The sequence below is a fragment of the Protopterus annectens genome, chromosome 6.part1 (genome assembly GCF_019279795.1).
Source record: "Protopterus annectens isolate FY-2018-M chromosome 6.part1, PAN1.0, whole genome shotgun sequence".
NCBI lineage: Eukaryota > Metazoa > Chordata > Ceratodontiformes > Protopteridae > Protopterus > Protopterus annectens.
Window position 1 is genome coordinate 210,785,332 of NC_056738.1, and position 13,737 is coordinate 210,799,068.

The window sequence follows — 13,737 nt, forward strand, 5'->3', positions numbered from 1 at the left end:
CTGACATTGATATTTCGAGCCCAAAAGTCGGGGCAGAGGTTGAGATTCCTGGTGTTAATATCGAGTCTCCTGATGTTGACATGGACGTTGAACTTGAAGGCCCAGAAGGAAGCTTGAAGGGTCCCAAAGTGAAAAAGAAAGGCTTTAATATTTCAGTTCCCAAAGTATCATTGCCTGATTTCCACCTAAAGGGCCCTAAATTAAAAGGAGATATGGATGTGTCTGGTCCAAAGATAGAAGGTGAAATGAAACTTCCTAAAGCTGAAGTCTCAGGCCCTGACATTGACCTTAATGCTCCAGAAGTTGATATAGAAGGGCCAGAAGGAAAACTGAAAGGTCCAAAGTTTAAAAAACCAGACTGGTCTATATCAGCTCCTAAAGTGTCCATGCCAGACATTCACTTAAAAGGGCCAAAGTTGAAAGGTGATGTACCTAGCATGGACATTGAAGGCGATATAAAGGTTCCACACTTGAAGGCTTCAGATGTTGATATCAGCACACCTGATATTGATGTGGAGGGGACTGGCATTAACCTAAAAATGCCCAAGTTGAGAATTCCTGGCTTTGATTTACATGGACCTAAGGTCGATGCACCAGAGATTGATATTAAATCTGCAAAAGCTGACATTGATATTTTGAGCCCAAAAGTCGGGGCAGAAGTTGAGATTCCTGGTGTTAATATCGAGTCTCCTGATGTTGACATGGACGTTGAACTTGAAGGCCCAGAAGGAAGCTTGAAGGGTCCCAAAGTAAAAAAGAAAGGCTTTACATTTTCAGTTCCCAAAATGTCATTGCCTGATTTCCACCGAAAGGGCCCTAAATTAAAAGGAGATATGGATGTGTCTGGTCCAAAGGTAGAAGGTGAAATGAAACTTCCTAAGGCAAAAGTCTCTGGCCCTGACATTGACTTTAAGGCTCCAGAAGTTGATATAGAAGGGCCAGAAGGAAAACTGAAAGGTCCAAAGTTTAAAAAGCCAGATTGGTCTATATCAGCACCCAAAATATCCATGCCAGACATTCATTTAAAAGGGCCAAAGTTGAAAGGTGATGTCCCTAGCCTGGAAGTGGAAGGAGATGTAAAAGGTCCTAAAATAGACTTAAAGGGCCCAGGCGTTGATTTGCAGACACCAGATATGGATATTGAGGGGTCAGGTGGAAAAATGAAAATGCCAAAATTTAAGATGCCTGACTTTAGCATGCATGGACCTAAGTTAGGGCACCTGACTTGGACATTAAAGGTCCAAAGGCTGACATTGATATTTCTGGTCCAAAAGTCGAGGGAGATATCAAGGTGCCTGGTGTTGATATACAGACTCCGGATATTAATGCTGAAATTGAATGTCCAGAGGGCAGCTTGAAGGGACCTAAAATGAAAATGCCTGATGTGAAGTTTTCAGCACCCAAAATCTCACTGCCTGATGTCAACCTAAAGGGTCCTAAACTCAAAGGAGATGTGAGCTTGTCTGGCTCCAAGATAGAAGGTGATGTACATCTCCCAAAAGCTGAAGTGACCGGGCCTAATATTGATTTGGAGGGACCTGAAATTGATGTTGAAGGGCCAGAAGGAAAACTGAAAGGTCCAAAGTTTAAAAGCCAGACTGGTCTATATCAGCACCCAAACTGTCCATGCCAGACATTCACTTTAAAGGGCCAAAGTTGAAAGGTGATTTACCTAGTGTAGAAGGAGATGTAAAAGGTCCTAAAGTAGACTTAAAGGGACCTGACATTGAATTAGAGACACCAGATATGGATGTGGAGAGGTCAGGTGGAAAATTGAAAATGCCAAAATTTAAGATGCCTGAAATTGGCTTGCATGGACCTAAGTTAGAGGCACCTGACTTGAACATTAAAGGTCCAAAGGCTGACATTGATATTTCTGGTCCAAAAGTAGGAGGAGGTATCAAGGTGCCTGATGTTCAGAGTCCAGATGTTAATGCTGAAATTGAAGGTCCAGAGGGCAAGTGGAAGATGCCTAAAATGAAAATGCCGGATTTCAACATGTCAGCTCCCAAATTCTCACTGCCTGATGTCAACCTAAAGGGTCCTAAACTTAAAGGAGATATGAGCTTGTCTGGGCCCAAGATAGAAGGCGTGTGCATCTTCCAAAAGCTGAAGTCAGCGGGTCTAGTATTGATTTGGAGGCACCTGACATTGATGTTGAAGGGCCTGAAGGAAAACTGAAAGGTCCAAAGTTTAAAAAGCCAGATTGGTCTATATCAGCACCCAAAATATCCATGCCAGACATTCATTTAAAAGGGCCAAAGTTGAAAGGTGATGTACCTAGCATGGACATTGAAGGCGATATAAAGGTTCCACATTTGAAGGGTCCGGATGTTGATGTCAGCACACCTGATATTGATGTGGAGGGGTCTGGCATTAACCTAAAAATGCCCAAGTTGAGAATTCCTGGCTTTGATTTACATGGACCCAAGGTCGATGCACCAGAGATTGATATTAAATCTCCAAAAGCTGATATTGATATTTCGAGCCCAAAAGTCGGGGCAGAGGTTGAGATTCCTGGTCTTAATATAGAGTCTCCTGATGTTGACATGGACGTTGAACTTGAAGGCCCAGAAGGAAGCTTGAAGGGTCCCAAAGTGAAAAAGAAAGGCTTTAATATTTCAGTTCCCAAAGTATCATTGCCTGATTTCCACCTAAAGGGCCCTAAATTAAAAGGAGATATGGATGTGTCTGGTCCAAAGATAGAAGGTGAAATGAAACTTCCTAAAGCTGAAGTCTCAGGCCCTGACATTGACCTTAATGCTCCAGAAGTTGATATAGAAGGGCCAGAAGGAAAACTGAAAGGTCCAAAGTTTAAAAAACCAGACTGGTCTATATCCGCTCCTAAAGTGTCCATGCCAGACATTCACTTAAAAGGGCCAAAGTTGAAAGGTGATGTCCCCAGCCTGGAAGTGGAAGGAGATGTAAAAGGTCCTAAAATAGACTTAAAGGGCCCAGGCATTGATTTGCAGACAACAGATATGGATATTGAGGGGTCAGGTGGAAAAATGAAAATGCCAAAATTTAAGATGCCTGACTTTAGCATGCATGGACCTAAGTTAGGGGCACCTGACTTGGGCATTAAAGGTCCAAAGGCTGACATTGATATTTCTGGTCCAAAAGTAGGAGGAGGTATCAAGCTGCCTGATGTTGATATTCAGACTCCAGATGTTAATGCTGAAATTGAAGGTCCAGAGGGCAGCTGGAAGATGCCTAAAATGAAAATGCCAGATTTCAACATGTCATCTCCCAAAATCTCACTGCCTGATGTCAACCTAAAGGGTCCTAAACTTAAAGGAGATATGAGCTTGTCTGGGCCCAAGATAGAAGGCGATGTGCATCTTCCAAAAGCTGAAGTCAGCGGGTCTAGTATTGATTTGGAGGCACCTGACATTGATGTTGAAGGGCCTAAAGGAAAACTGAAAGGTCCAAAATTTAAAAAGCCAGATTGGTCTATATCAGCACCCAAAATATCCATGCCAGACATTCACTTAAAAGGGACAAAGTTGAAAGGTGATGTACCTAGCATGGACATTGAAGGCGATATAAAGGTTCCACACTTGAAGGGTCCAGATGTTGATGTCAGCACACCTGATATTGATGTGGAGGGGACTGGCATTAACCTAAAAATGCCCAAGTTGAGAATTCCTGGCTTTGATTTGCATGGACCTAAGGTCGATGCAGCAGAGATTGATATTAAATCTGCAAAAGCTGACATTGATATTTTGTGCCCAAAAGTCGGGGCAGAAGTTGAGATTCCTGGTGTTAATATCAAGTCTCCTGATGTTGACATGGACGTTGAACTTGAAGGCCCAGAAGGAAGCTTGAAGGGTCCCAAAGTAAAAAAGAAAGGCTTTACATTTTCAGTTCCCAAAATGTCATTGCCTGATTTCCACCGAAAGGGCCCTAAATTAAAAGGAGATATGGATGTGTCTGGTCCAAAGGTAGAAGGTGAAATGAAACTTCCTAAGGCAGAAGTCTCTGGCCCTGACATTGACCTTAAGGCTCCAGAAGTTGATATAGAAGGGCCAGAAGGAAAACTGAAAGGTCCAAAGTTTAAAAAACCAGACTGGTCTATATCAGCTCCTAAAGTGTCCATGCCAGACATTCACTTAAAAGGGCCAAAGTTGAAAGGTGATGCCCCTAGCCTGGAAGTGGAAGGAGATGTAAAAGGTCCTAAAATAGACTTAAAGGGCCCAGGCGTTGATTTGCAGACACCAGATATGGATATTGAGGGGTCAGGTGGAAAAATGAAAATGCCAAAATTTAAGATGCCTGACTTTAGCATGCATGGACCTAAGTTAGGGGCACCTGACTTGGGCATTAAAGGTCCAAAGGCTGACATTGATATTTCTGGTCCAAAAGTTGAGGGAGATATCAAGGTGCCTGGTGTTGATATACAGACTCCGGATATTAATGCTGAAATTGAATGTCCAGAGGGCAGCTTGAAGGGACCTAAAATGAAAATGCCTGATGTGAAGTTTTCAGCACCCAAAATCTCACTGCCTGATGTCAACCTAAAAGGTCCTAAACTCAAAGGAGATGTGAGCTTGTCTGGCTCCAAGATAGAAGGTGATGTACATCTCCCAAAAGCTGAAGTGACCGGGCCTAATATTGATTTGGAGGGACCTGAAATTGATGTTGAAGGGCCAGAAGGAAAACTGAAAGGTCCAAAGTTTAAAAAGCCAGACTGGTCTATATCAGCACCCAAACTGTCCATGCCAGACATTCACTTTAAAGGGCCGAAGTTGAAAGGTGATTTACCCAGTGTAGAAGGAGATGTAAAAGGTCCTAAAGTAGACTTAAAGGGACCTGACATTGAATTAGAGACACCAGATATGGATGTGGAGAGGTCAGGTGGAAAATTGAAAATGCCAAAATTTAAGATGCCTGAAATTGGCTTGCATGGACCTAAGTTAGAGGCACCTGACTTGAACATTAAAGGTCCAAAGGCTGACATTGATATTTCTGGTCCAAAAGTAGGAGGAGGTATCAAGGTGCCTGATGTTCAGAGTCCAGATGTTAATGCTGAAATTGAAGGTCCAGAGGGCAAGTGGAAGATGCCTAAAATGAAAATGCCGGATTTCAACATGTCAGCTCCCAAATTCTCACTGCCTGATGTCAACCTAAAGGGTCCTAAACTTAAAGGAGATATGAGCTTGTCTGGGCCCAAGATAGAAGGCGATGTGCATCTTCCAAAAGCTGAAGTCAGCGGGTCTAGTATTGATTTGGAGGCACCTGACATTGATGTTGAAGGGCCTGAAGGAAAACTGAAAGGTCCAAAGTTTAAAAAGCCAGATTGGTCTATATCAGCACCCAAAATATCCATGCCAGACATTCATTTAAAAGGGCCAAAGTTGAAAGGTGATGTACCTAGCATGGACATTGAAGGCGATATAAAGGTTCCACATTTGAAGGGTCCGGATGTTGATGTCAGCACACCTGATATTGATGTGGAGGGGTCTGGCATTAACCTAAAAATGCCCAAGTTGAGAATTCCTGGCTTTGATTTACATGGACCCAAGGTCGATGCACCAGAGATTGATATTAAATCTCCAAAAGCTGACATTGATATTTCCAGCCCAAAAGTCGGGGCAGAGGTTGAGATTCCTGGTCTTAATATAGAGTCTCCTGATGTTGACATGGACGTTGAACTTGAAGGCCCAGAAGGAAGCTTGAAGGGTCCCAGAGTGAAAAAGAAAGGCTTTAATATTTCAGTTCCCAAAGTATCATTGCCTGATTTCCACCTAAAGGGCCCTAAATTAAAAGGAGATATGGATGTGTCTGGTCCAAAGATAGAAGGTGAAATGAAACTTCCTAAAGCTGAACTCTCAGGCCCTGACATTGACCTTAATGCTCCAGAAGTTGATATAGAAGGGCCAGAAGGAAAACTGAAAGGTCCAAAGTTTAAAAAACCAGACTGGTCTATATCAGCTCCTAAAGTGTCCATGCCAGACATTCACTTAAAAGGGCCAAAGTTGAAAGGTGATGTACCTAGCATGGACATTGAAGGTGATATAAAGGTTCCACACTTGAAGGGTCCAGATGTTGATATCAGCACACCTGATATTGATGTGGAGGGGACTGGCATTAACCTAAAAATGCCCAAGTTGAGAATTCCTGGCTTTGATTTACATGGACCTAAGGTCGATGCACCAGAGATTGATATTAAATCTGCAAAAGCTGACATTGATATTTTGAGCCCAAAAGTCGGGGCAGAAGTTGAGATTCCTGGTGTTAATATCGAGTCTCCTGATGTTGACATGGACGTTGAACTTGAAGGCCCAGAAGGAAGCTTGAAGGGTCCCAAAGTAAAAAAGAAAGGCTTTACATTTTCAGTTCCCAAAATGTCATTGCCTGATTTCCACCGAAAGGGCCCTAAATTAAAAGGAGATATGGATGTGTCTGGTCCAAAGGTAGAAGGTGAAATGAAACTTCCTAAGGCAAAAGTCTCTGGCCCTGACATTGACTTTAAGGCTCCAGAAGTTGATATAGAAGGGCCAGAAGGAAAACTGAAAGGTCCAAAGTTTAAAAAGCCAGATTGGTCTATATCAGCACCCAAAATATCCATGCCAGACATTCATTTAAAAGGGCCAAAGTTGAAAGGTGATGTCCCTAGCCTGGAAGTGGAAGGAGATGTAAAAGGTCCTAAAATAGACTTAAAGGGCCCAGGCATTGATTTGCAGACACCAGATATGGATATTGAGGGGTCAGGTGGAAAAATGAAAATGCCAAAATTTAAGATGCCTGACTTTAGCATGCATGGACCTAAGTTAGGGGCACCTGACTTGGACATTAAAGGTCCAAAGGCTGACATTGATATTTCTGGTCCAAAAGTCGAGGGAGATATCAAGGTGCCTGGTGTTGATATACAGACTCCGGATATTAATGCTGAAATTGAATGTCCAGAGGGCAGCTTGAAGGGACCTAAAATGAAAATGCCTGATGTGAAGTTTTCAGCACCCAAAATCTCACTGCCTGATGTCAACCTAAAGGGTCCTAAACTCAAAGGAGATGTGAGCTTGTCTGGCTCCAAGATAGAAGGTGATGTACATCTCCCAAAAGCTGAAGTGACCGGGCCTAATATTGATTTGGAGGGACCTGAAATTGATGTTGAAGGGCCAGAAGGAAAACTGAAAGGTCTAAAGTTTAAAAAGCCAGACTGGTCTATATCAGCACCCAAACTGTCCATGCCAGACATTCACTTTAAAGGGCCAAAGTTGAAAGGTGATTTACCTAGTGTAGAAGGAGATGTAAAAGGTCCTAAAGTAGACTTAAAGGGACCTTACATTGAATTAGAGACACCAGATATGGATGTGGAGAGGTCAGGTGGAAAGTTGAAAATGCCAAAATTTAAGATGCCTGAAATTGGCTTGCATGGACCTAAGTTAGAGGCACCTGACTTGAACATTAAAGGTCCAAAGGCTGACATTGATATTTCTGGTCCAAAAGTAGGAGGAGGTATCAAGGTGCCTGATGTTCAGAGTCCAGATGTTAATGCTGAAATTGAAGGTCCAGAGGGCAGCTGGAAGATGCCTAAAATGAAAATGCCGGATTTCAACATGTCAGCTCCCAAATTCTCACTGCCTGATGTCAACCTAAAGGGTCCTAAACTTAAAGGAGATATGAGCTTGTCTGGGCCCAAGATAGAAGGCGATGTGCATCTTCCAAAAGCTGAAGTCAGCGGGTCTAGTATTGATTTGGAGGCACCTGACATTGATGTTGAAGGGCCTGAAGGAAAACTGAAAGGTCCAAAGTTTAAAAAGCCAGATTGGTCTATATCAGCACCCAAAATATCCATGCCAGACATTCATTTAAAAGGGCCAAAGTTGAAAGGTGATGTACCTAGCATGGAGATTGAAGGCGATATAAAGGTTCCACATTTGAAGGGTCCGGATGTTGATGTCAGCACACCTGATATTGATGTGGAGGGGTCTGGCATTAACCTAAAAATGCCCAAGTTGAGAATTCCTGGCTTTGATTTACATGGACCCAAGGTCGATGCACCAGAGATTGATATTAAATCTCCAAAAGCTGACATTGATATTTCAAGCCCAAAAGTCGGGGCAGAGGTTGAGATTCCTGGTCTTAATATAGAGTCTCCTGATGTTGACATGGACGTTGAACTTGAAGGCCCAGAAGGAAGCTTGAAGGGTCCCAAAGTGAAAAAGAAAGGCTTTAATATTTCAGTTCCCAAAGTATCATTGCCTGATTTCCACCTAAAGGGCCCTAAATTAAAAGGAGATATGGATGTGTCTGGTCCAAAGATAGAAAGTGAAATGAAACTTCCTAAAGCTGAAGTCTCAGGCCCTGACATTGACCTTAATGCTCCAGAAGTTGATATAGAAGGGCCAGAAGGAAAACTGAAAGGTCCAAAGTTTAAAAAACCAGACTGGTCTATATCAGCTCCTAAAGTGTCCATGCCAGACATTCACTTAAAAGGGCCAAAGTTGAAAGGTGATGTCCCCAGCCTGGAAGTGGAAGGAGATGTAAAAGGTCCTAAAATAGACTTAAAGGGCCCAGGCATTGATTTGCAGACACCAGATATGGATATTGAGGGGTCAGGTGGAAAAATGAAAATGCCAAAATTTAAGATGCCTGACTTTAGCATGCATGGACCTAAGTTTGGGGTACCTGACTTTGGCATTAAAGGTCCAAAGGCTGACATTGATATTTCTGGTCCAAAAGTAGGAGGAGGTATCAAGGTGCCTGATGTTGATATTCAGACTCCAGATGTTAATGCTGAAATTGAAGGTCCAGAGGGCAGCTGGAAGATGCCTAAAATGAAAATGCCAGATTTCAACATGTCATCTCCCAAAATCTCACTGCCTGATGTCAACCTAAAGGGTCCTAAACTTAAAGGAGATATGAGCTTGTCTGGGCCCAAGATAGAAGGCGATGTGCATCTTCCAAAAGCTGAAGTCAGCGGGTCTAGTATTGATTTGGAGGCACCTGACATTGATGTTGAAGGGCCTAAAGGAAAACTGAAAGGTCCAAAATTTAAAAAGCCAGATTGGTCTATATCAGCACCCAAAATATCCATGCCAGACATTCACTTAAAAGGGCCAAAGTTGAAAGGTGATGTACCTAGCATGGACATTGAAGGCGATATAAAGGTTCCACACTTGAAGGGTCCAGATGTTGATGTCAGCACACCTGATATTGATGTGGAGGGGACTGGCATTAACCTAAAAATGCCCAAGTTGAGAATTCCTGGCTTTGATTTACATGGACCTAAGGTCGATGCACCAGAGATTGATATTAAATCTGCAAAAGCTGACATTGATATTTTGAGCCCAAAAGTCGGGGCAGAAGTTGAGATTCCTGGTGTTAATATCAAGTCTCCTGATGTTGACATGGACGTTGAACTTGAAGGCCCAGAAGGAAGCTTGAAGGGTCCCAAAGTAAAAAAGAAAGGCTTTACATTTTCAGTTCCCAAAATGTCATTCCCTGATTTCCACCGAAAGGGCCCTAAATTAAAAGGAGATATGGATGTGTCTGGTCCAAAGGTAGAAGGTGAAATGAAACTTCCTAAGGCAGAAGTCTCTGGCCCTGACATTGACCTTAAGGCTCCAGAAGTTGATATAGAAGGGCCAGAAGGAAAACTGAAAGGTCCAAAGTTTAAAAAACCAGACTGGTCTATATCAGCTCCTAAAGTATCCATGCCAGACATTCACTTAAAAGGGCCAAAGTTGAAAGGTGATGTCCCTAGCCTGGAAGTGGAAGGAGATGTAAAAGGTCCTAAAATAGACTTAAAGGGCCCAGGCGTTGATTTGCAGACACCAGATATGGATATTGAGGGGTCAGGTGGAAAAATGAAAATGCCAAAATTTAAGATGCCTGACTTTAGCATGCATGGACCTAAGTTAGGGGCACCTGACTTGGGCATTAAAGGTCCAAAGGCTGACATTGATATTTCTGGTCCAAAGGTTGAGGGAGATATCAAGGTGCCTGGTGTTGATATACAGACTCCGGATATTAATGCTGAAATTGAATGTCCAGAGGGCAGCTTGAAGGGACCTAAAATGAAAATGCCTGATGTGAAGTTTTCAGCACCCAAAATCTCACTGCCTGATGTCAACCTAAAAGGTCCTAAACTCAAAGGAGATGTGAGCTTGTCTGGCTCCAAGATAGAAGGTGATGTACATCTCCCAAAAGCTGAAGTGACCGGGCCTAATATTGATTTGGAGGGACCTGAAATTGATGTTGAAGGGCCAGAAGGAAAACTGAAAGGTCCAAAGTTTAAAAAGCCAGACTGGTCTATATCAGCACCCAAACTGTCCATGCCAGACATTCACTTTAAAGGGCCGAAGTTGAAAGGTGATTTACCTAGTGTAGAAGGAGATGTAAAAGGTCCTAAAGTAGACTTAAAGGGACCTGACATTGAATTAGAGACACCAGATATGGATGTGGAGAGGTCAGGTGGAAAATTGAAAATGCCAAAATTTAAGATGCCTGAAATTGGCTTGCATGGACCTAAGTTAGAGGCACCTGACTTGAACATTAAAGGTCCAAAGGCTGACATTGATATTTCTGGTCCAAAGGTAGGAGGAGTTATCAAGGTGCCTGATGTTCAGAGTCCAGATGTTAATGCTGAAATTGAAGGTCCAGAGGGCAAGTGGAAGATGCCTAAAATGAAAATGCCGGATTTCAACATGTCAGCTCCCAAATTCTCACTGCCTGATGTCAACCTAAAGGGTCCTAAACTTAAAGGAGATATGAGCTTGTCTGGGCCCAAGATAGAAGGCGATGTGCATCTTCCAAAAGCTGAAGTCAGCGGGTCTAGTATTGATTTGGAGGCACCTGACATTGATGTTGAAGGGCCTGAAGGAAAACTGAAAGGTCCAAAGTTTAAAAAGCCAGATTGGTCTATATCAGCACCCAAAATATCCATGCCAGACATTCATTTAAAAGGGCCAAAGTTGAAAGGTGATGTACCTAGCATGGACATTGAAGGCGATATAAAGGTTCCACATTTGAAGGGTCCGGATGTTGATGTCAGCACACCTGATATTGATGTGGAGGGGTCTGGCATTAACATCAAAATGCCCAAGTTGAGAATTCCTGGCTTTGATTTACATGGACCCAAGGTCGATGCACCAGAGATTGATATTAAATCTCCAAAAGCTGACATTGATATTTCGAGCCCAAAAGTCGGGGCAGAGGTTGAGATTCCTGGTCTTAATATAGAGTCTCCTGATGTTGACATGGACGTTGAACTTGAAGGCCCAGAAGGAAGCTTGAAGGGTCCCAAAGTGAAAAAGAAAGGCTTTAATATTTCAGTTCCCAAAGTATCATTGCCTGATTTCCACCTAAAGGGCCCTAAATTAAAAGGAGATATGGATGTGTCTGGTCCAAAGATAGAAGGTGAAATGAAACTTCCTAAAGCTGAACTCTCAGGCCCTGACATTGACCTTAATGCTCCAGAAGTTGATATAGAAGGGCCAGAAGGAAAACTGAAAGGTCCAAAGTTTAAAAAACCAGACTGGTCTATATCAGCTCCTAAAGTGTCCATGCCAGACATTCACTTAAAAGGGCCAAAGTTGAAAGGTGATGTACCTAGCATGGACATTGAAAGCGATATAAAGGTTCCACACTTGAAGGGTCCAGATGTTGATATCAGCTCACCTGATATTGATGTGGAGGGGACTGGCATTAACCTAAAAATGCCCAAGTTGAGAATTCCTGGCTTTGATTTACATGGACCTAAGGTCGATGCACCAGAGATTGATATTAAATCTGCAAAAGCTGACATTGATATTTTGAGCCCAAAAGTCGGGGCAGAAGTTGAGATTCCTGGTGTTAATATCGAGTCTCCTGATGTTGACATGGACGTTGAACTTGAAGGCCCAGAAGGAAGCTTGAAGGGTCCCAAAGTAAAAAAGAAAGGCTTTACATTTTCAGTTCCCAAAATGTCATTGCCTGATTTCCACCGAAAGGGCCCTAAATTAAAAGGAGATATGGATGTGTCTGGTCCAAAGGTAGAAGGTGAAATGAAACTTCCTAAGGCAAAGTCTCTGGCCCTGACATTGACTTTAAGGCTCCAGAAGTTGATATAGAAGGGCCAGAAGGAAAACTGAAAGGTCCAAAGTTTAAAAAGCCAGATTGGTCTATATCAGCACCCAAAATATCCATGCCAGACATTCATTTAAAAGGGCCAAAGTTGAAAGGTGATGTCCCTAGCCTGGAAGTGGAAGGAGATGTAAAAGGTCCTAAAATAGACTTAAAGGGCCCAGGCGTTGATTTGCAGACACCAGATATGGATATTGAGGGGTCAGGTGGAAAAATGAAAATGCCAAAATTTAAGATGCCTGACTTTAGCATGCATGGACCTAAGTTAGGGGCACCTGACTTGGGCATTAAAGGTCCAAAGGCTGACATTGATATTTCTGGTCCAAAAGTCGAGGGAGATATCAAGGTGCCTGGTGTTGATATACAGACTCCGGATATTAATGCTGAAATTGAATGTCCAGAGGGCAGCTTGAAGGGACCTAAAATGAAAATGCCTGATGTGAAGTTTTCAGCACCCAAAATCTCACTGCCTGATGTCAACCTAAAGGGTCCTAAACTCAAAGGAGATGTGAGCTTGTCTGGCTCCAAGATAGAAGGTGATGTACATCTCCCAAAAGCTGAAGTGACCGGGCCTAATATTGATTTGGAGGGACCTGAAATTGATGTTGAAGGGCCAGAAGGAAAACTGAAAGGTCTAAAGTTTAAAAGCCAGACTGGTCTATATCAGCACCCAAACTGTCCATGCCAGACATTCACTTTAAAGGGCCAAAGTTGAAAGGTGATTTACCTAGTGTAGAAGGAGATGTAAAAGGTCCTAAAGTAGACTTAAAGGGACCTGACATTGAATTAGAGACACCAGATATGGATGTGGAGAGGTCAGGTGGAAAGTTGAAAATGCCAAAATTTAAGATGCCTGAAATTGGCTTGCATGGACCTAAGTTAGAGGCACCTGACTTGAACATTAAAGGTCCAAAGGCTGACATTGATATTTCTGGTCCAAAAGTAGGAGGAGGTATCAAGGTGCCTGATGTTCATAGTCCAGATGTTAATGCTGAAATTGAAGGTCCAGAGGGCAGCTGGAAGATGCCTAAAATGAAAATGCCGGATTTCAACATGTCAGCTCCCAAATTCTCACTGCCTGATGTCAACCTAAAGGGTCCTAAACTTAAAGGAGATATGAGCTTGTCTGGGCCCAAGATAGAAGGCGATGTGCATCTTCCAAAAGCTGAAGTCAGCGGGTCTAGTATTGATTTGGAGGCACCTGACATTGATGTTGAAGGGCCTGAAGGAAAACTGAAAGGTCCAAAGTTTAAAAAGCCAGATTGGTCTATATCAGCACCCAAAATATCCATGCCAGACATTCATTTAAAAGGGCCAAAGTTGAAAGGTGATGTACCTAGCATGGACATTGAAGGCGATATAAAGGTTCCACATTTGAAGGGTCCGGATGTTGATGTCAGCACACCTGATATTGATGTGGAGGGGTCTGGCATTAACCTAAAAATGCCCAAGTTGAGAATTCCTGGCTTTGATTTACATGGACCCAAGGTCGATGCACCAGAGATTGATATTAAATCTCCAAAAGCTGACATTGATATTTCGAGCCCAAAAGTCGGGGCAGAGGTTGAGATTCCTGGTCTTAATATAGAGTCTCCTGATGTTGACATGGACGTTGAACTTGAAGGCCCAGAAGGAAGCTTGAAGGGTCCCAAAGTGAAAAGAAAG

The 13,737-nt window shown here is 42.8% G+C and overlaps 1 protein-coding gene across 1 annotated transcript in view; it reads left to right on the plus strand.

Moving 5' to 3' along the window:
• The window catches only part of AHNAK (AHNAK nucleoprotein), a 300,677-nt gene that overhangs the window by 276,827 nt on the left and 10,113 nt on the right, over nucleotides 1–13,737 (plus strand). The window contains 7 exon segments of the mRNA XM_044075670.1: nucleotides 1–1,215; nucleotides 1,218–1,589; nucleotides 1,592–2,089; nucleotides 2,092–4,480; nucleotides 4,550–11,999; nucleotides 12,002–12,716; nucleotides 12,719–13,735. Coding sequence (XP_043931605.1) covers nucleotides 1–1,215; nucleotides 1,218–1,589; nucleotides 1,592–2,089; nucleotides 2,092–4,480; nucleotides 4,550–11,999; nucleotides 12,002–12,716; nucleotides 12,719–13,735 — 13,656 coding nt within the window.